The following is a 23,264-nucleotide window of genomic DNA, read 5'->3' as shown; positions in this document are numbered from 1 at the left end:
CCAGTTTAGGGGACTAAAGACAATAAAGACTCTGGAGAGGGAGAAGAAAGCATATATAATTCACAAAGTATGTATGTTTTCCTTTTATATATTCTTTCGTGTGTGTTTTTTTTTAGGTAGGATTGCTGAGTCAAAAAGCAGGCACATCAACAAATCTGACATATACTTACAAACTGCCCTCTAAAAAATTACCCTCACCAACTGTGTTGAAAGCCTACTCCTCAGCCCCCTTGCCAAAATAGGGTATTATCCATCTTTAATTTTTGCCAGTCTGAAGAGTCAAAAGTGGTATCTCATTTTAGTTAGCAAATTGATTCAATGTAAATTCACAGTCATTACATATGTTTACATATGTTTGTTGGCATATATTCTTATATATGTTCTTTCTATTATAACACAGTTGATGAAGTATTTTCTCCTGATTCCAATTTGTACATATTATTCACAATTATATGGAAGAAATACATTCTTAAATAAGCCAAAACCTAATTAAAGGGTTTATGTTCATGTTATTAGTCCTGGAACATAGTAGTATTTAATATTTGTATACTCAACATATTACTCTTTGGGCATACCACTCATTGTGTCCAGAGACCTACAAGGGATATACATGCAGACAATTATGATTAAATAGGCATGGATGCTTTCAAATTCCAAATGGAATTTTTTAGAAGAGAGACGAATTAGTCTGTATTCTCCCTAAGAGAAAATGTTGAGATTGTCTGAGAGGTCTATAGCACCAGCTGACAAATTCATATTAGGAAAACCTAACCAAAACGAGTATCTAAAATCATTGGAAATCTCTGTGGAAATTGGAGCACATAGAAAATAAAGACTGTTTTCATAAATGTTAAAACATTCTGAACAACAAAACTCACTTCTTCAAACAAAACTAAACTGTCACTGCAAAGTGCAGTTTTCCCTGCTTCTAAATATAACTAACATTATGAATGGCCACACTTAGGGGATTTCTGGGGTTTGGACAGAACAGACACAAATTGCAGCTTCTGATTCAGTTGTTAGTGGGAAGGGCAAGGAAAAAGAAAAGAGTGGGAGGGAAAGCCAAACCTCACACATTCGACCCTAAGTCTCTGTCTACCTAAATGTCAATCTCCAGCAGTTATTTATTTCAGTTTTCCTTTTTTGTCTTCTTAAAAAAGAAAATATCACACTTTTTAAAATTGGAGGAAAAAAAAGAAACAAAGGAATAGTGCTGGTCGAGCCATTTTAAGTTTTCTTAACCCATAACACCTCACCATAATGCTTATATAAGCTACGATATTTCTCAATAATTTCCTTTCCCAATCAAGAGTGTCATTTCAGCGTAATACTCTCGTGGTTAGTGAGAGAATTTTGTAGGACACTCAGTTCAGCCTCCCAACTGAAAATAATGAAAATACAAATTTTTTATTGAAATTCTGTTAGCTGCTGTTTGCAGAAACAGATGAACAGTCTTAATTTTTTTTTTTAATGGAGCTTTTACTTACTCAAAAAAGATTAAAACCCCACACAGATACTATATGGAGGCACAGTTCTTTGTTAATGTCTACTCTACAAAGATCTTTAAAATTATGTAAGTGTATTATATGCGATTACCCATGTAGCTGATATATTGGGATCAGTAGCTAAGACCTGAAATTTCCTATTGCTTCAAGCTAGTCTCGAAATCTTTAAGTTACAAAAGAACACTGTTATTTCTAAAATACAGTGTCTCTTCAAATAAAGAAATGACTTGGGAAACAATTAATCTCCATTTTCAAATGCCTGGTTGGTGAAATGCTCAGTAAGGAAGACACCACAGTGCATGTTTTAGACAACCAAGCTGCTTAGAGCTTCTTGCCTAATTTAGTCACTGGGCATCTGGTTCTATATGACTGGCATTTAGATTCCATAGGATTTGACTTCCCACACTCATCATCCCACATCTGATCAAGGGGACTTTGCTTAAAAACATTTCCTCACTTCCTGTCCTAGGAGGGATAAACTCATCAGCTTGCTGACAATCCTTCCTTCTCTTTACCTACCTGACCAAGGCTATCACCTTTCATCCAATTACCCCACACCTTGAGCTTTCTGTATTTATTTTCAAATGCTTATCATGATTCTACTCCATTGCATTTGTCATTTCTCTTGCCTAAACGGGTGGTCTCAACCAGGGTGATTTTGTCCCCCACACGCCCCACCCAGGGGACATCCTGGGACATTTTTGCTTGTCAAAACTAAAAGGTGCTACTGACATCTAATGAGTAGAAAGGCTAGAGATGCTGCTAAACATCCTATGGTGCACAGGACAGGCCCTAACAAAGATTCATCTGATCCAAGTGTCAACAGTGCCAAGGATAAGAAACCTGGGCCTAGAATACCCTTTCTTTCGTTCTGAGCTTGACAAACACGAAGCTTAGAAGTCACCTCAGAGATGATGTCTGAAAGTCCTTGAGGCAGAGCTATTTGCCTACTCAGGACACACCTCTTATCATTATTTTTAGTTTATATGGCTCTTAGCAGTCCATATGTCTGTTGTCTCCTGCTACATACACACATACACACACTCCTTCCCAGGGCGCTTGTTTTGTCAATGTTTATGTCATTGGCATACACATAATGCCCCATAGAGCAAGCCCAGTGACAAAACTTTTTTAAATTATTTTTTCAAATTAAAGTACAGTTGATATACAATATTATATCAGGTGTACGACATAGTGATTTGACATTTATATACTTTACAAAGTGCTCACCACAGTAAGTTTAGTGAGCATGTGTCACCATACAAAGTTACTACAATATTATTGACTGTATTACCTATGCTGTACATTACATCCCTGAGATTTATTTATTTTATAGCTGGAAGTTTATATTTCTTAATCCTTTTCACATTTTTTGCCCATCTCCCTAGCCACTTCCCCTCTGGCAACCATCACTTTGTTCTCTGTATCTATGAGTCTGTTTCTCTTTTGTTTTATTTGTTCATTTGTTCTGTTTTTGTTTGGTTTAGGGTTCACATATAAGTGAAATCATACAGTATTTGTCTTTCTCTGTCTGACTTATTTTACTTAGCATAATAGCCTTGAGGTCCATTGATTTGATCACAAATGGCAAGGTTTAATTCTTTTTTATGATTGAGTACTATTTCATTATATATATACAGGATGGGGCAAAAGTAGGGTTACAGTTGTTCATATGGAAAATAATACAATAATAAATAACAGTTCAATAAACTCTGTTTCTCTCATACTCACAAACATAAACCTGTATATAACACGTCTTCTTTATCCATTCATCTATTGATGGAAACTTAGGTTGCTTCCATATCTTGGCTATTGTAAATAATGCTATAATGAACACAGAGATTCATATATCTTTTCAAATTAGTGTTTTGAATTTCCTCAGATAAATACCCAGAAGTGGGATTTCCAGGTCATATGGTAGTTCTATTACGTATTGGTTTTTATAGTGGCTGTACCAGTTTCCATTTCCACCAAAAGTGCAAAAGGTTTCCCTTTTCTTCATATCCTTACCAACACTTGTAATTTGTTGATCTTTTGCTTTTGAATTTGTGGTTGGATGGATGAATAGATGAGAAACCTTGGGCCTTGTATTACATTATAAAAATCACTTCAAATCTGGGAAAAACCATCTTTTTATTTACATGGCTATCATTTATTCATTAAAACATATACTGTGGGCATAAACTAGTTCACTGTTTCCCAAGCCACAGTGATTCATATACCATCTTCCCATTTCTGCCACTCCTCATATTTCTATGTCATGACTCACTTAATACTCATCTTGATGTTACTCTCTTTTTAAAAAAAACTTAATTTATTGTAAAAGTATCATAAATGGAAAACTAGCATCACTTGCCAAATATATAACTATAAAAAGAAACACAATACAATCCTTGTACCCTGGCAGTCTCTACTTGATGGAGTAGCATCTAAAAGACTTATGGTCTCTGGCTTTCTCTAGAGGCTTCCCTGTGTGTATCACTGAAAATGACTATACTCGTGTACCACACTTTTGAAACACTGAACTACAGTGATATGAGTGAATGAAGAGGTGGGAATATTCAGTCATTCATTTGACAAACACTTAATAAATGCCTACACGATGTCAGGCAATGCAATATTTATTTGAATAAATTAATGAACAAAACCAAATGTGGCCTTGCTGTCATTAGTGATGGAACCAAATATACAATGCAACTGTAGTGAGAGTAGGAAGAAGTGATTCAAGAAACTTTAATGGGGCATCTGAGCCAGTCCTCAAAGCCTGATGGAGGAATGCATGCCAGGGACATATTGGGGGTAAAGTGAGAAGAACTTGATGACTAAATATCGAAGTAGATTGATGGCAGTGTATGCTAAAGGCAAATAGACCATTATCTTGGAGGCAGAAGAGAAGGTGGCATTGTTCATGTGAAACCGGAAATTCATCAGGAATCACAGATTTAGGGAGATAATAGTTTTGCTTTTGAATGCACCGGATTAGGGGATAAACATTTAAGTAATAATGTTATGAGAACTTACAAGAGAAGTACAGGATTTGTAAACTTGTTCAAATTCTTAAATGCTAAGGCCCCAGTTCCCTCATTTGTGAAATGGAGCTGATAGTACTACCTACCTTTCCAAGTTCACAGTCTAAAGTGTTTTTGAACGCTAACTATATGTCCATATTGTTCTAAGGGCCTTAATAATAATAATAAAAAAATAATTAGCATTTGAGATTGAGCACTAACTATTTGCCAGGCACAGAGCTAAGCACTATATATTATCTAATTTAGTCTTCACTATAATCTATAAGGCAGGTGAAATTTTAAATCTGCATTTTACAGATAAGAAAACCAAGGCTTGGGGAGGCAAGAAGACTTGCCCACTGATGCCTGGACAAAAGTAGCAGAGACAACATCTGAATCCAGGTCTCTCTGAGTCCAGAGTCTGTACCATTAATCACCCTACTCTGTCAGTGCCTTCCAAGAAAGTCGTAAGAGATGTGTGGTATGTGTGCATCTTGGAGGGGGTAAGTAGGTGGAAAGCCAGATTTCAAGGAGATGAGGAAGGAGTAGGAGTTGAGCAGTGAGCATGAGCTGTCCTTTGAGGAGTCTGGTGTTGAAAAAAAGAAAATCTCACAACATGAACATTTCTTCAGGGCTCCTGTTCAGGGTGACAAAATGAGGAACACATTGGCTACCTTGAATATTGAGAGGAAGAATGCAGATGTAATGTCTATGTCACAGAGTCATTGTATTTCTAGAGGTATGAACATACTACTGTGGGTGCCCAGAAGAGGGAGCAAGGACTAGCTTGCTAGAGAGAGAGGAAAGGAATCTACAGGCAGAGGGAACAATGGGAACAGAACATAAATCTTTAGTTCTGTAGAAGGAATTGCATGTGGTTGTATGAGTGGTTGGGCATCAATAATTTTCTCATATGCAAGAGGCAAGAAATTCTAAGAGGGTAGGTAGGCTGAAGCTTCGGGACCAAGGTCACAATAAAGAGTGGCATTACAAGCCCAGCTGGTGTGGCTCAGAGGTTGAGCGTCAACCCATGGACCGAGAGGCCACCGATTCAATTCTCAGTTAGGGCAGATGCCTGAGTTGAGGGCTCGATCCCAAGTAGGGGGTGTGCAAGAGGCAGCTGATCGATGTTTCTCATCCATGTTTCTCTCTTTCTATCCCTCACCCTTCCTCTCTCCCTAAAAATCAACAAAAACATATTAAAAAAAAAAAAAAGAGTGGCATTCCTGACTTCATCCTACGGGGTGTGGAGTGTCATTTTATCATAAGGGAGATTCAGCGTGTCTGTAGATTATAAAGGAAACTGTGGGGTTTGTAGGGAGGAGCCTGTAGGCAAGGGAAGACTGAGCCAACAGAAAACAGAACATTCCTTCAGGATAGAACACAGTGTCGAGGGCACATGTAAAAGGATTATTAGGAGTGGAAAAGAGGAAGTATAATTCTTTCTTGGCCATGAGAAACATTATGATGTGGAGTAACAGTGCTCACACCCAGTAGATGCTGAGGCCGGATTTAAGATGGCAGTGGGGAGAACAATGCTTATGGGGCACTGCACTGAGTGCTCTCTGCTTTGTGTTGCATAATCCTGACAACTATCCCATGAGGTAGGTCAGATTACTATCCCCACTTACAGATGTGGGAGCTGAGGTTTCAGGTTAATACATCCAAGGTCAAGTAGCCTATAACAGGCAGAGGCAGAATTCAAGCCCAGTGAGGCACAGGGGGATTAATCAGTAGCCAGGAGATAAAAATAAAGACAAAAGGGTAGAGAAAAGAAGAAAATGCCAGAAGTAGGCAGCAGCAAGTAATGCCACAAGAAGTCAGGTGGAGATTAAAAAAAAAAAAAAATTGAACACTGGGATATGTGGTGGTCTGGAAAAACCTGAAGAGTTAATTCCTTTAGTCCATGGACACAGACAATAGTGTGGTGAAGGCCTGGGGTGGGGCGGGAGCCAGGCAGAGGGGGGCAAAGGAGGCAGAAAATGAGGGACATCTGTAATACCCTCAACAATAAAAATAAATTTCAAAAGAGGAAACTGAAAAAAAAAATCTGGAGATTAAAAGAAAATAAAAAGCTGAATCTTTAGTATTTCGATGATTAGAAGTTCAATCACTTAAAGGTGTCATATATCCTGGGAAAATGATAACTGAAATTACTTTTAACAAAACGAAAACTGAATTCTAATGGAAATAAAAGACTCTCAGCCTGCACGAGGCCTGAAGAGCAGTAATTTATTCCCAGCTTCAGGCAGAATTACCATAAACCATCTGAGATAGATACATTTTTTCTTTGTTAAATGGCTTTTGGAAAATGAAGGTTTTCCATTACTTTCCCTACTAACTCATTGTTGTGTTTAATAATTTTACTGCCAAGAAGTTATTTCTCGTACGGTGTGATCCATGATGCTACAGCTTCAAATCCGTTCCCACATTCATTTCGTTGGGGGTGGTGAACATAGCTGCTTCTGTCCGCCGCAAGGTACACTTACCCACTATTACGATCTGGTCTGATTTTCATTCTCTAAACTACAAACAGTGTCTCTGATTTTTAAATATGGTAGGTCTGCTTTAGTAAAACTAATTTTAATTCTCTATGCCTCTTTCTTGTCATAAAATAGCCAGGCTAAATGTGATAGGAATTACTGTATGGGAACAAGATGAAGCTCCATTTCTGTACCTCACAATGGAAGTGTGAATAAAAGAAAAATACTAAGATTAGGAGATGAGTTACACATACTTAGTACGTGAGCAATCTGGCTCTCAAGAGAGAATTTTAAAAAATATACCATATTCTCATATAAAATATGGCAGTCATGCTCAGTTCATTGGCGTTTAAGAATAGTGTTTCATATAGTAATGAAAAAAAGGGAAAAGACATCCATGTTCTGAATATCACTAAACTAAAAGTACTATTGCAAAAAAGTAAATTTCAACAGTCTCTGACACAAAACATCCCTAAAAAAAGAAAAGAATCATCGACACCTGGAAGTTAATAGGTACAGAGAAATAAAACCATACACTTAACTCTTAAGTAAGGCTCTGAGCTCAGTTTTGAATAAAGTAATCATAATTGGCTTATATTACTTTATTAAAGTGCTTCTAGCACTATCTTACATACACGGTTAATTGCAATAGTCATGTTTTCTTCAATCCAGTTCAAGTGAATGCTACCAAAGCAAATAAAGTGTCATAAAAGCTAACTCCTAAAATCCTTGTCAATGACACTTATTATGGTAGGTATTATGTTTCCTTCTGATGTACATACTTTAAGGTCTCATTACTATAAGAGCTGGCTCGGCCAGAAATCTACAAAACATGAATCCTTATAAATTGGGACTTTGATAATTCACTCACTCCTGCAATGACTACTGATGGTCAATAATGACCTTGAGAATTTCTTAAGAAAACGGCAGGAACAGAACAGAGAAAAAGTGTCAAAGATTCATCAGGGTTGGAGAGTTCAGAAAAGAATGTGAGTAGGGCTTAAATTGGAACTTAAAGAAATAGCTCAAAAAGATGCAAGATGTTCTTGGTGGAAGGAATCACATGACCTAAACCAGGGGGATGTGTAGAGCCTGCTGCGTTGGGGTCTGTTACAGTGAGACGGCCATCTGGAATTAGCAGAAATACCCATTCCCTCTCAGATTGTGATACTATATAATATTTCAATACCATTCAATTTTATGCCTTTTTAACAAAATACTGTGCAGAAGAGTGTTTCTCTCCATTTATAATCTGAAAGGCTGGTCAGTGGAATTAATGCAGTTATTAGTGTTCAAGCCTGTTAAATAAATTAATCTTAGAATTAAGGGGCAAGTGCTAAGAGAGGACACAATCTCTGTTGTACTAAACCAGGCTTTCCACAGAGGCTACAAGAAAATCTAATCACGTACGCATTATTTGTTGCCTCTTGAAATACGAGTTAATAATTACTTAACTTTATACACATATTATTTGGGCATGGTTTTTAGTTTAATTCCTCATAAAAACTGACTATAAGACCAAACTGAGAAAATGCCAACAATTTTAAAAATTAGGTACCAGAGGTATCTAATTAACTTAGTCAATTAACATACTAAATATTACGTAGACTAACAATGTCAGACTAACAATAATTTATCTTGTATTACATATATCATTTAACCAATTTGAAGTTGTGTAGAAAATGGTACAATAGCTTTGTTAGTGGAAATTAACAATAAGTAATATTGTGGGTATATTATTACATGGAGATAAATTGTGTGATAACCGTGCACCTTCAATATTAAAAACACATTCAAAGACAGTTTTTGGTTGGCTTACTTCTCTATCAAGTCCAGCTGCCACTGTGATAATATCACCAGTCTCATTGTTGATGGTAAACATGTTGGGCGAAGGGGTGCTTGGAGCCTGGGACACGATTCTGTACCTCAACATCCCATTCTGGGTATTTGGATCATCAGCATCAATAGCAGTGACCGTCATCACATATGTTCCTAGACACAGTATACATGAAAAATGAATGGTCGCCTTTTATTCCAGGGTCTCCTAAATAGAAGGTATATTTACCTCTTTGTTCAATCTCAATTCCACTTTTTCAAAAGAAACATTTAATCACTTAGACTTGATTAAAAACACTATTGATAAGAACAGTACTCACTTTAAAAAATATAAAACATGGCATAGTTACTTGAAAGGAAAATTATAAAACACTTATACATTTATAAAGACTTAATTTTTCCATAACTTTGAAGAAAAATTCGCTACACGATTCAAAGAAAGGATCACTTCAGGCCTTCATTTATAGAGAATACAAATAATAAGCAATCCAGATGCCATTAGCAACATATATTATGGCCAGTGACTCCTTCCCTCTGCCATATTTTCGTCTGTTATGCAATAACATCGGAAATGACATGCTGAGAGTGATTCTCCCCAGTGCCTAAGTCACTTTCGGAAAGTAAGCTATGTGCATAAATGATGAACACTCCATTTACTCAGGTCATAAGGAATCATTCCATGCGTTACTGTTTTGGTACATTGCATAGGGGTTTGGCATTGTGGTCCATTATTTCCTAGGAGATTAAAAAAACACTGTAACAAACTCAAGGGACTTCCATTTACTAGATATTTTGAAAGGAAATCTACAAAGCACTAGGATCAAATACGTTCATATTAGCTAGACAAACTTTAATTTACTGGTAGAGCGAAAAGTAATTACTATTTGACTTGGTTTGTTCTATAGGACATTTATAAAAGCTGGATTATAAAATTTTCCATCTCTGGCTTACCTCCTTCATGAGTACTCTCAGCTCGGTTCTACTGTAGAGCCTTTACAGGTGCTGTTCCTTCTACACGGTACATTTTTTACCCCAGAATTAACTAAGGTCACATTACTAAAATCACTTTCCAGAGCTTGACCCTCTAAACAAGACATCCTTTTGGATTATATGTCATCGCTATAAATCTCCCCCCAAAAACTTTGTGTATTTGCGCTTATTTGCCTTCTATTTTGCTTCCCTCCTAGAATTTAGCTCCAGCAGGGCAGGAGCTAGCTTGTCCTGCTGCACCCACGGTGCCAAGGCAGCGTCTAGCACACAACACATTCCCTATAAACATTTGTTGAACAAATTGTTAAAGCAAAATAATATGTCTCAGAATCTTGAACCAAAATATTGGTTGCAATACAATTTAACTCAAGAATCATGATATTGTGAAACCTTGTCTAGAAGGATGTTTTCAAACTTACAAAACCACCGCAGGAAATACACTCATGAAATGTCTCTACTTCTCGTGATCATGAAAGTCTTTCGCTTGTGGTCAGTGTTGTGACAATTCACGGTAAAGTGCGTAATAAATACATCTCTAATGGTTTATTTTTGACAATTTTTGTGAAACAGTACTTTTAATAAAGTTTGAAATAATAGAGGGGAAAATAAAATACTTTTTAAAAAGCAAAAAACGTCCCTATGCAAAAAACCCAATGTTTATTCTCTTTAGAATATAAGACTTGTGTTTTAGTAAGGACATGTTCAACATGCCTTGGTTTCACAGTATTTTAAAATAAAGAAGATCAGTCTGAAAATGTGACTCAGAAGGAGCCTCAGATGGTTGAACTTCCTGCACAGCCCCTCCTCCCACCCCAGCTGCCCCAACCCCACCTCCACTTCTTTTCTGAGGATACAGACAAGTGTATTTGGACCAAGGAAAAAACACCAGTTTAAGGCATATTTGGTTATATCTATAAACTGGCTTATGCATAAGAGAGCTGCATAAACTGGTATAGATGACAAAGGTATCAGCACAATTTTAAATGTTGAGGTTTTTTTAAATTAGAAAAAAAAAACCCACATCCAGTAATATAGCTAATTAAAGCTCTCCAAACACCAAATTATCTCAGGAAGGTTGGCATAACACTTCCTTTTACCAACTCGATTCTGATGGATTTTCTTGTTCACTCATCTTTCACATTAAATCGGGCTTTCTGGGCTGGCTATTCTACTGAGACTGAAGTCCAGTGTTTTCAGTACAAGAATCTAAAATCTTAATCAAACATCACTTCTCAATGGTGGGAGGCTTTTGGCAACTGCTGTTTCTAGGCTGGGTCATTACAGGGCACCAGTTTAAAAGCAAGGGGTGCAGAAGACTTTAGAGTCATCCTGAAAGTACATTATTTAGCATCGCCGGGGAGCAGCAATCACAGCTGTCACCAAGCCCCTTCTCCGCTTTTGGCTTCACCTCACTGGCTGGTCCCAGGAACACCAAATATCTTTTAGACTCTCCAACTGCATTTTAGTTGCTGCTATGACTAATATGGTGCCATCTGTACTTCATGAGCAGACGGCCCTGGTCTTCCGGTGCTCCCTTTCTAGCTGCCCTGGCTCTACCAGAATGAAAGGATCCTCCTATAGATTCTATAGTACAGAATCAGATACTCCAGTATATTTTTTCAAAGGTGGCGAAAATCATAGTGGGAAGTAGAATGATATTTTTCTATTTTCTCTCTTCAACCAGTTTTTCCCTATGTTACCTTCCTTTCTCCCTAAAAGCACTGGAATGAAAGAAAATCACACTAAAAGGCTCACATGATATCTCCTTTTCTTGATCATATAGCGGTGCTGGATTCTGCCGCAGTTCCTGAGCAATCTCCCAGTTATCATCTTCAAACTTACCAGGCTTTGATCCCTCAGGAACCGTCCCATTCCAAACCTGGTGCAAGAACTCGGGTCTGTTGTCGTTCATATCAATGACATTGATGACAATGTCAATGGGGTTCTCCACTTGATTTCCATTAATATCCACTGCATGTGCCCTCAACTGAAAAAGGAATTAGAAAAGAAAACTATTTAACAGATTTACATCTCCAGTGAGAAGATAAAATACACAATCACCATGCTACCAAAACAGCAGAGATGGGCTGAGAAGCAGAAAAATAAAAGCTACTCTTCACATCAAAAGTTAAGTTAGCTGAACTCCATAGAATCAGAGTAGATACAGTAGCAAAAAGCCCACCATGACTATCTGCTAGGCCCCGTGCTTGGAGTTTTATGGGTGTTAACTCATTTAATTCAAATACAAAAGATCGAGGCAGAAATGGCCAGCATTTGAAAGTGAGAAAAATTGAGCTTCATAAAGTCTGAGTAACTTTGCTCTGTCTATTGACAGAGCCCATATTTGAAGCCAGTTCTATTCCATTCACAAATTATTTTGCTAAATCAGTACCTATGATTCAGGGTAATTAAAAATGTGCTACTGGAACAGAGCAGTCATATAGATCAAAGGAACGGAAGAGAATTTAGAAAGAAATTAAATGTGTATAGGGAATTTTGACACGAGGTGTGTTTTTGGGTTTTTTTTTAATTGTAAAAGGCACTCATAAACTTTAAAAGTACATGAATATATAAAACAGCTGTTTCTCTCCCAAGCTTGAGTTCTCAGTTTTGTAGGTATTCTAGAAATTTTATCTTTTTTCTTTTTAAACAAATATAATCACTCAGCTACTCTTGGAAGCATATCTTCAAAATCTTTTCATACGGCACATAGAGGTCCATTTCATTCTTTTCAATAGCTGTGTCGTGTTCTATTGAATTGTTTCTTTTTAAAGGGAATGCTTCTATGATTTTCCTGTTAAGAATGATGTTGGCAGCTGGTTTCTGTTGGATATGCTTTATTAAGTTAAAGAAGCACCAACATATCTTTCATATCCTTATTTAGAGGTGATTTAATACACAAAACAATGTAAATTTTTTTACTGCCTTTTCAACGCCTATAGAAATAATCCCTTTCTCTCCCTTGATTTATTTAATAGATTATAAATAGATTTTTAATACTGAACCATTCTTGCAATTCTATAATAATTAATTCTATTTTGTTATGAATACCGCTCTTTCATGTGCAAGGGTGAGAATCTGGAGGGGAAGAATTTACCCCAAAATTGACTGAAAATTATTCCTTGAGTCTTAACCACACCATCAGATAGTGAATTCATACAGGAAGGGAAATTTAAAACTTTTTGTATTGATCTTATTTATATTCATAAATTAGAGACTAGTCTAATTAGAGACTGGTCTATTGTGTGCTATCTTTACCAAGTATCTCTACTAATGTGATGCTGTTTTTGTGAAAGGTTTAAAAGTTTTACTTCTTTCTTTATGTTTCAGAAAAAAAAAAGCGTTAGAATTACATTTTCCTGGGGAGTCTTGCTCTACCATATATCAATATTTTAAAAAGTTTCTACAAGTGCAAAAATTTAACAGATATGTTAATGGGCAAAATTAGAATCTAAAAGCAAATGCATACAAACCTAGAATAAAAAATCTGAATTACTAACTGTAGATAATGAATCAATGGGAATACTAATTCAGTACCTGGGACAGATGGCTAGCCACAAAGGGAAAACTAAGTGAATCTATACCCTACTTCCCTTTTACTACAAAACACTCCATAGAAGTTAAAAATTTGGATGCAAATAAACCTCTACATTAAATTGGGGAGATTAGCATCTTGGAGTTGGGAAGGATTTTATCACCATCTCTAAAACCAGAATGCATAATAACATTTAAAAAAATTAACTTTACAACATAAAAACAAGTTATAGTAGCAAAGAAATTATTAAGAAAGATTCAAAACAAACAACAAAGGGGGGAGACCATATGAAAATCATGCATTAATGTCCCTAATAGATAAAAGGTTCTTAGTAAGATAAAATTATAAATAATCCCCATAAAATTTAACATAGGAATAGGGAATTCACTTTGATTGGATAGTCAATTTATGCAACTTAAAATATCAATAAATTTTTACAAATTATATTGGAAATAAATAATGCCTGGAATTGATAATGGAGTAAATGTATTTCTTATATAGTGGGCAGGTAGTAAAACACAACACAACCATTCTAAGAACAATTTCACTATATACCTCAAAATAATTCCAATTTAAAGAATTTATTCCAAGGATTTAACAGAGACATGTACAGAGAGATGTTCATTGTTATACATACTTGCAAAATAAATTTTAAAAAACTTAATTACCCAAATATCCACTAATAGGTAGTTAAAATTATGTTACATTCATTCAACAAAATAATTTGGAGCAATCAAAAATTAAGATTTAAATAGCCTGGTCAGGCGTGGCTCAGCGGTTGAGCATCGACCTAGGATCCAGGCGATCTGGGTTCGATTCCCAGTCAGGGCACATGCCCGGGTTGTGGGCTTGATCAATGACTCTCTCATCATTGATGTTTCTATCTCTCTCTCTCCCTCTCCTTCCTCTCTCTGAAATCAATAAAGATATATATTTTTTTAAAAAAAGATTTAAATAAATAATTTTTACTGACATGAAAAGATGTTAAATCTTATGATTGCTAAGTGGCAAAAGCTGGCTTCAGAGAATGGGTCTCATTTCAAAAGAAAACATTTATGAATTTATCCACAGTGAAATATTTTATAGCATATTGCCAAAGTGTTAAAAAACAAAAAAAAGAAAAAAGTTAGTTTTGTGTACTAGGATTACAAATCCTTTTTACTTTCTTATTAATATTGTATTATGAAAAGGTTTATTTCTATATTATTTGAGAAGTTTTTACAATGTGCACATATTCTTCTGGAAGAAAATAATTTCATCAAAAGTTTTAGTTATTCATGTTGAAATTAAAGAAGTGGTAAAGATCAATTTAGGTTTCTATATTAAACTTATGAAAAAAATTGTTGAAATTGTGTTCTAGGAAAATGTACAAGTAGGACTAGAAAAAAATGAAAACAGAGACAAGCTTCCTCGAATTGACATTTTAATATTAGGTAATTCTTGCATTTTAAAATATTCAACACAACATTATTTTTAAGTCGGAAAAATCAGTTTGAAATATATATATAAGATGGGGCAAAAGTAGGTTTGCTGTTGTGAGTACTTGAAACAATTTATTCTTATATTCTTATTTATTAATTATTTTCCATGCAAACAACTGTAAACCTACTTTTGCCCCATCCAGTATATATTTAAAATTATGAACATATAACTATATATAAAAGGTGGTTATAACTCAATAAGAAAATTTAAAAAATAGAAAAATAAAGAACAAAAATTAACATAAGAAATATAACTAGTTAATATATCTAAGAAAAGATTGCTCATATTGGTGCTGATGAAACCAAGTTTTAGCAGGGTTATACGGATCAGGGAAATCTCAGTTTCTGGTAGGAATATCAAAATGACAATCTTTCTGGAAAGAATACTGCCAACAAACGACAAAACAAAAATGTGCTATCCATTTCCTAGGTCTCTATTTAATGGCAGTAATAATACCAGCAGGAACAGATAAAATGGCAAATGGCAAACACAGATGTCTATTATAAGAAACTCTTTTAAAGTTATAGCCTGTACATTCAATGGAATACTATACAGCTATTAAAAATGTTGTGATCTCTACATAATTTACAAGCAACAGTTTTGACCCCCTACGTGTAAATTTGTTCTTATAAATTCTTAGCCACCTATGTGAAAGCAAGTATCAACAAGTAAAGAGTAATGCAATTTTAGGCAATTTCATTTTCTTCTTCAGTACCGTTTATTTTTTACCATGAGCATTCATCAATTCTATAAAAACAATTATTAAAATAAATTGAAAAGGCTACAAGTGCATGTCATGTGTTAAAACTCTCAGAAGCAAAGCTTTAAGACTGATAGGAGAGGCAAATGTTAAGCTCTGCACACATTTAGAAAAGTGTTAAGACATAGGATATCAGCAGTTGAAATCTTACATGAAACCGGGCTATCTGCTCCCGATCCAGAGGCTTGGTCACTGACAGCTGACCTGTGATGGGGTTGATAATGAAGATACTAGTGGGAGGCTGGTCAGCTCCTGGCCCAGTTACGCTGTACCGCAGTGAAAGGTTTTTATCTCTGTCGGACCTGATCTGAGGGTCAAGAAGACAATCACATTAAATGAGAGACTAAATGAGTTCATTATCTGAGACACAGTATGCCACACCTCGTGCCCTTTTCCAGTGACAAAGTTACACCACCTCCTCCCAGAAAACCACTGAAATGCTCCCGGTCCTGTTCCTGGGCCTTGTTTCTTGGTGACAGGCTTCAAAAAGAGATGTCACCTATCACCAGAGAGACTAAGGCAATGTTAACATCTAAAAGACGCTCACTAGAAGCACTGCAAAAAGTCAAAAGGAAGGAGTGTCAGTTTTTAAGCAGTATTAAAAACTCCATCCTGGGAATTTGCAGGTTAGAATATTAACCAAACAACAGGTGTCCGATTTAATGAGAAACATTTCTTATCAGTTAGGATAAGAAATAATTATTTAACTATCGTGTGAAAGAGCCTCACTTGGGAACTCTGAGATTATGGTTGAGCCTGGAAATCAAATTTTTGCACTTGCAATGTATTGACATTATTCATTGCAACCAAAACTTTCCATATCACTTTCAAGTGGCACTTACTACCCCAAATTTCTTATCAATAAATCACAAATCATACGAGAAGTGATTTTAAAATATATTTCTATGCTCTCAAAAATTATGCTCATGGGCTCACTTCCTTCTCCTTCAAATACCATAATTCTTATGTTTATAGATGAACAATCATAGGATTGGGCTACAGAAAGGGAGGCAGAAGGACAGTACAGAAAAAAGGGCCAGTTGAGCAATACTGTTGGAGGTGATAACAAGAGATATTTGTGTATTAAGTAAATACACTTAATCCAGTAACAGAATCTAGTTTATTATTTTTCAAGTTAAGTCAAAATTATTTTTTCTCATTCTCCATTAAAGTAGAAAGATAAGAAACACCTTTTTTTGGGTAAAGTCATTTGCTGTTAAATTGAATTATAATGTGCCATAGAATATCATAAACACCACAAAAAATGGCTTATTTAAAATACAGCTTTCAGTAAGTGTGTACTGTAATGCTAAATTAATCAACCACAGAAACATTTATTTTCTAATAAATGGGAATCAATGACTTTGTCTTATTTTCCTTCAGTAATAAATAATAGGTTGCTAATTTTGCTAAACACATAGAAATACCTGTAATTTTTTTCTCTGCATCTGATAGTATGCATTTAGAGTAACTAAAAAAACTGACTTTTCAGATTTGAAAGCCTATATTTTTGGACAGCCCCAGGGATTCTGTTAATGGTATCAGAGGTTATTTTTTTTTCTTTTAAAAAACCCTCAAATGCACTTAGTGCTGGCATTTTTAACGATGATTTCTCCTTTACTTTTTCTTTGGCCCCAAAGCTATCTGTAGAGGGCAAAGACCATCGTGGAGAGTACAGCTTTCAGACAGGGAAGCTAAGTCGTGTGCATTTTATGGCAAAGGCTATGGTATGGGTGTGAATGTATGTTGGAGTTAGGGCTCCTGTCTTCAAACTGAATAAGCTTTATCTGTATAGGAGCTACAGAGAGCTCAACCTATAAAAACCTGAGATAATAAAAAAATGAGAAGTTCTTTACAACACAAGACATTTCATCTATAGAAAAATATTTTTAGTACATATATGTCATAAGCTCTACCTTGTGAAAACATAGATAAAAGCATTTCTAACATACACTTGACACATGCCTAAAAGACAATGAAAATTGTGCCACCCACCCTGACAAGGTCTAAAGGAAAAGGTCCTCTGGAGTTTTCTGGCAAGTTGATTGGAGGGATAACCCAGTCTCTCTTCTGCCTTTGTAGGTGGCCATTGTGCTTAGTCAATTGTCTTGGGAATACTATTTCTTCAACTTGTTGTGATTCCTTTGCATTAAAATAAAAGAAGACATTCCTGAGTACTAGGAGAAACAATTTCTGAAACTACATCAATATCAATGGATACCTGAAAGTGTAGGAATCACAGTTTATTATGAACAAGAATATAAGTCCGGAGGCCCTTTCCTTGTCCCCCTATTAAAATAACAGAAGATATCATAAAGTTTTTGGGTTAAACTGTTCATTGAAAAAACTGAATTCCAAACAATTTATTATGTGGCACAGCTGTGTAAACTATTTGCAGTTTCTATAAACCATCTTAGATAGTAGTTAATATGGAGCAAAATTTAATAAGACCCTTTTATATATTTCTCATTAGTCTAAACCTCAGTTCAGGTAATGTGCTACTGTACATTAAATTTAGATCTTGATGTGCTAAAATATAATTTGAATTCCAAGAGAAGTTTAATACATACTGCTAAGGAATGTCTCAAGTATTTATGACCCTATTAAATCGCACAGAATTAATGCTGTAATTATTCTAAACCTATGTCAGCCGTGATGGATGCTGAAGATGGCCCACTTTGCACATGGGGTATTAATCTTGTCTGGATGTCAACATTTTCTTCTGTTTCTCCTTATATCTGTAGACATTCTAGCCATTAGCCCTTGCTGCTTCAGTGAAAATATCCAAGCTAGTTTGCTGGAACACATCGAATCATCAACAATAAATGCAACTTTTCACTCGATTAGTTACCAGTTTCTCACTTTATATTACCCAAGTGACATGATTCCCCTAAACAGTTAATAGTTTAACAAATTACATTTCACATAATGAAAGTCTGACAGTAGCATAAAAGAAAAATGATACATATTTTCCTCTGATATATTTATTCAATTTTATTGGTGTGTACACCACATTTACAATTAAATACCAGAAATAAATGTGTGTATTCCTATCTTGCGGTATACAATAAATATACAAAATGTAATAGTCACAGTTCATACGATCATAAACTTCAGAATATATGAGTATGGTGTCCCCTCATATTGGTTTCAAATTAACTCAAAGAAGTAGAATATTCAAACGAGTAATGTTATCATAACTTTACGGGAGAAGTTATTGAATCTTATTTAAAATTCTTAATATGGTGACTTATCCAAAATAAGTGGTCAATAAATTTTTGTTGAATTGAATCGAACTGTACTCTGTTGGAAATGTATCTTATTTATTTTATCGTGGCTTATAGCAGCTTCCACCAGAGGGATTATATTATTCCTAAAGGTCATGTTGGTAGTATAAATAATTCATACTTCCAATTTGATTATTAAGGGACAAGACAAAAACTCCTTGCCAGAAGTGCTTTCCTGTTACTGCTGTAAATCTGAACTTCTCATCTAACAAATTTGGCTGGTGAAATCTTGCAAAGGACTGTTTATTCTGTGGTTATATTTAACAGCTTGTAAAGCTTCTAATAAATTTAAAATAAACAACCACTTCTAATTTAAGTTATAAATCTCAAACTGTAAACAAACTTTTCAAATATAGGTTTGGATTGCTTAAAATACATTTGGTCTAAGTATCTTATAAGATTAAAAACACAACAAAATACTACTGATGTGACTGAAATTGATAAAAAATTCAAATATTGGGCATCCATTAACATGATGTGAAACAAAGTGTATATAGTATTTAGTTCAAATGGTGTAAATCTGACTTTCAAACATGCAGACACTCTACCTTCAATGAATCCTCAGGTAAGGTGGGCTTGAGGCTCAGTTTTACTGCGACTTGCCACTTTTCCTGAGTCTCTTTGTCTCGGGCGTATATGAGGAACTTGGCGTGCTCGGCGGAGAGGGGAAAGCTTCTCACGGCGTACACCATGCCGTCCTCATCCACCTTGAAATCCGCTGGTTCGCTGCTTTCATACTGTACTTTTCTTTTTCCATTGCAGTTGCTAAACTTCACTGTAAAAAATAATAAATATAGGAGTCCAATTATACTCCAAAAGCAGAAACAACTAATATCTAAATCTATATCCTGCTTAGGTTAAAGACAAAATACAGTAACATGAAAGACAGAAATGGTATTTTTACATCATTAAAAGAATTTTCATAATAAAGAATATCAGACTGTGGTTCTGAGTTGTTTCCCAGCACCGCCCTGTTCCAAAGCCTTCCCGCTTCCTTCCTCTTCCTCTGGACACTGGGCCTCAGGCACATCTGCGCAGCCAGCCCCCTATGCCTCTCCCTGAAGTTGCCCGCCACCCCCAACAAACTCCTACTCATCCTTCGGATCCCAGCTCCAAAGTCACTGAGGTTAGAACAAATCCCTTGCTCTCAGTCTTCAAGTAGCAATCCGAACCCTACTACCATCCATTTATAGCCGTGCCTGACACTCGCTGTGAGAGGTACTTCTGAGTAAATTTTCTAAGCTATCTTGTATACCTTGCATATTTCCTGGAACACAGTATTGATACATAATTTTTGTGTGAATGTTTAAAGGAAGAAAGCAGAATGTTGAATGTCCACTATGCTAGAGAATTACAAAACCTATGGTAATTAAAAGGTCAATAAAGTGCAATTTCTAGTTCTCACAGTGCTTAAAATGGTTCTATGAAGCAGTAACAATTTTACACATTTTTGAAAAAAATGAAAATAAAGGTGTATTTCAAAATAAATTTTAACTAAAAATCTCTCTCTAAGAGTAGAAAAGTCCAAAAGCTTTTGGTATTTTAATTATCTCTGTCTTACATGTAATGATTTAAAGTTGAAAAATCTTTTCTTAAAAACAATCTCCACCAGTTTATGTCTTATCAGTAACAAAACAAAAGTTAAACCACATACATATAAATGTAGAAATAGACATATTTAAGCCAAAATAAAATAATAAAATAATAAAACTATTCTTTAAGAAAGATTACTCTTTTGAAATCCTTAATCATTACTTTTGAAAAAAAAATCTGCAGGAATAACATAAAGGGATGAAAGAAAGAGCAATTTTTTCAGTTCTGTAAACATGTGATTTTATGTCTTGATCACAATTTTATAGGATACATTTTGGAGTGCATTAATAGGTACACATTACATAATGTAATCACATATACACCTTTTGCCTTTTTCAAGGATCTAAGTAAATTTATTAATATTCCCACCCCTCATATGAATTGATGACAGTTCTTTTGTTTTCATTAATATAAATTCACTGAGATGTGCACAAGACTACAGACAAATAACAAGCACCCTTGTTTCCCTCAGTAACCATAAAATCCTTGATAACAGTAATAAAATACTTTACTGGATATATTATTTTCCACATAATCCCACATATATCATCCTTCATCTTTCAAACATTTCAAAGTAAAAATAAAAGCTGTATCTCATACTAAGTTATTATATCTCATATTAAATTATGTTAAACCAACATATTTGATTTTGGAATAGAAGTATCCCATAAGATACTTAATTATCCCATCTTATATAACATGTGATTTAAAAGTAAAAAATGGGAATCCTTTCTATAGAACAATGCCATCTACTGCTTATATTTTATTATAGACAACAAAATGAAACAAAATACTGTTTGGGGAAACACTGCTGAGAAATCAAAATGAAAAACTTTTATTCATATTTTTGTATAGGAAGTACCTTTTATATCACAAAAGGTATTCATGATACTTAAGAACATATCATCTGTACACCTTGGAAATTAGCCCCTTATCAGATGCATCCTTGGCAAATATTTTCTCCCATACCATGGGATTCCTTTGTATGCTGAGGTTGATTTCTTTTGCTGTGCAGAAATTTTTAGTTTGATGTAGTCCTATTTATTTTTTCCTTTGTTTCCATTGCCACAGGAGATGTATCAGTGAAAATTCCACTACACGAGATGTCTGTGACTTTATTGCCTATGTTTTCTTCCAGGATTTGTATGGTTCCACGACTTATATTTAAGTCTTTCTTCCATTTTGAATTTATTCTTGTGTATAGAGTAAGATGGTGGTCTAGTTTCATTTTTTAGCATGTACTTGTCCAATTTTCCCAGCACCATTTATTGAACAGACTCTTTACTCCACTGTATGTTCTTTCCTCCTTTGTCAAATATTAATTGGCCATAATGGCGTGGGTCTATTTCTGGGGTCTTTGTTCTGTTCCATTGATCTATATGTCTGCTGTTGTACCAATACAACTCAACAAGAGAAAGATAAACAATTCAATTAAAAAGTGGGCAGAGGACCTGAATAGACACTTCTCCAAAGAGGACATACAGATGGCTAAGAGACATATGAAAAAATGTCCAACGTCGCTAATCATCAGAGAGATGCAAATTAAAACCACAATGAGGTATCACTTCACACCTGTCAGAATGGCTACCATCAATAAGTCAAGAAATGACATATGCTGGCGAGGGTGTGGAAAAAGGGGAACCCTGGTACACTGCAGGGTGCAGCCATCATGAAAAAACAGTATGGAGGTTCCTCAAAATTTAAAAACGGAACTGCCTTTTGACCCAGTGATCCCACATCTAGAAATATATCCTAAGAATCCTGAAACACTAATCAGAAAGAATATATGCATCCCTATATTTATAGCACTGCTATTTACAATAGCCCAAATCTGGAAACAGCCAAAGTGCCCATCAGTAGATGAGTGGATAAAAAAGCTGTGGGACATTTACACCATGGAATACTACGCAGCTGTAAAGAAGAAGGATCTCATACCCTTTGGGACAGTATAGATGGACCTGGAGAATATTATGCTATGAAAAATAAGCCAGGCAGAGAAAGATAAATATCACATGATCTCACTCATATGTGGAATCTAAAGAACATAATAAACTGATGAACAAAATAGATTCAGTGACATAGAAGCATGGAACAGACTGATGAACCTCAGAGGGAAGGTGGGGGTGGGTGGGGAGAGATTAACCAAAGAATTTATAAGCATATATGCATAATCCATGGACACAGACAATAGTGTGGTGAAGTCCTGGGGCAGGGAGAGGGTGCGGGGTGAAAGGGGACATCTGTAATACTTTCAACAATAAAGATAAATTTTTAAAAAAGAAACAAACACATTAAGAAAAAAAGAAGAACATATAATCTGGCTCAGAAATATTACATGCTCTCCTGCACTTCATACTCGCTTTCACTGCTCTAGCACTAACCCTCCTCAATCCACACCGGAATCCTGGGGCTGCTGCCCAGGCGGTCTTCTCCCTGCTCCAGGTCACTGTCCACCCACTCCTAGATGAAAACTCCGTTGCAATTTTCCCCTGCCTGCTTAAAATCTGTATTATTATAAGTTAATTCTTTTACCTAGTATACAATGCTCTCTTAATTCTTTTTCACTTGGTTACTTGGTCTCTTCGGTTTAACTTACATCATATTCTAAAACATATTCTGCCCAGTGAGACAGATTTCTTAGGCATCTCCCACTTCACTGTGATCCACACCCACATGCATCGCTTCTTCTGGAAGGCCCCCCATGGCCCCATCGTCCATGCCACTGCGCAAGGGAAGTCAACTGGGATGTTCTTCAGAAGATAGCAGTCTATGTTCTCGTCCAAAA

The 23,264-nt window shown here is 35.5% G+C and overlaps 1 protein-coding gene across 1 annotated transcript in view; it reads right to left on the bottom strand.

Moving 5' to 3' along the window:
- The window catches only part of CDH2 (cadherin 2), a 208,630-nt gene that overhangs the window by 40,793 nt on the left and 144,573 nt on the right, over positions 1 to 23,264 (bottom strand). The window contains exons 3-7 of the mRNA XM_081150215.1: positions 19,435 to 19,661; positions 17,595 to 17,741; positions 15,751 to 15,906; positions 11,665 to 11,809; positions 8,816 to 8,988 (exon numbers count right to left, since the gene is read on the bottom strand). Coding sequence (XP_081006341.1) covers positions 8,816 to 8,988; positions 11,665 to 11,809; positions 15,751 to 15,906; positions 17,595 to 17,741; positions 19,435 to 19,661 — 848 coding nt within the window. The remainder of the gene's footprint in view (positions 1 to 8,815; positions 8,989 to 11,664; positions 11,810 to 15,750; positions 15,907 to 17,594; positions 17,742 to 19,434; positions 19,662 to 23,264) is intronic.

This window comes from Miniopterus schreibersii (genome assembly GCF_964146895.1).
Source record: "Miniopterus schreibersii genome assembly, chromosome: 10".
Taxonomy (NCBI): Eukaryota; Metazoa; Chordata; class Mammalia; order Chiroptera; family Miniopteridae; genus Miniopterus; species Miniopterus schreibersii.
Note: the sequence above shows the minus strand (reverse complement) of the source record. Positions and strands in the feature narration are given on the sequence as shown.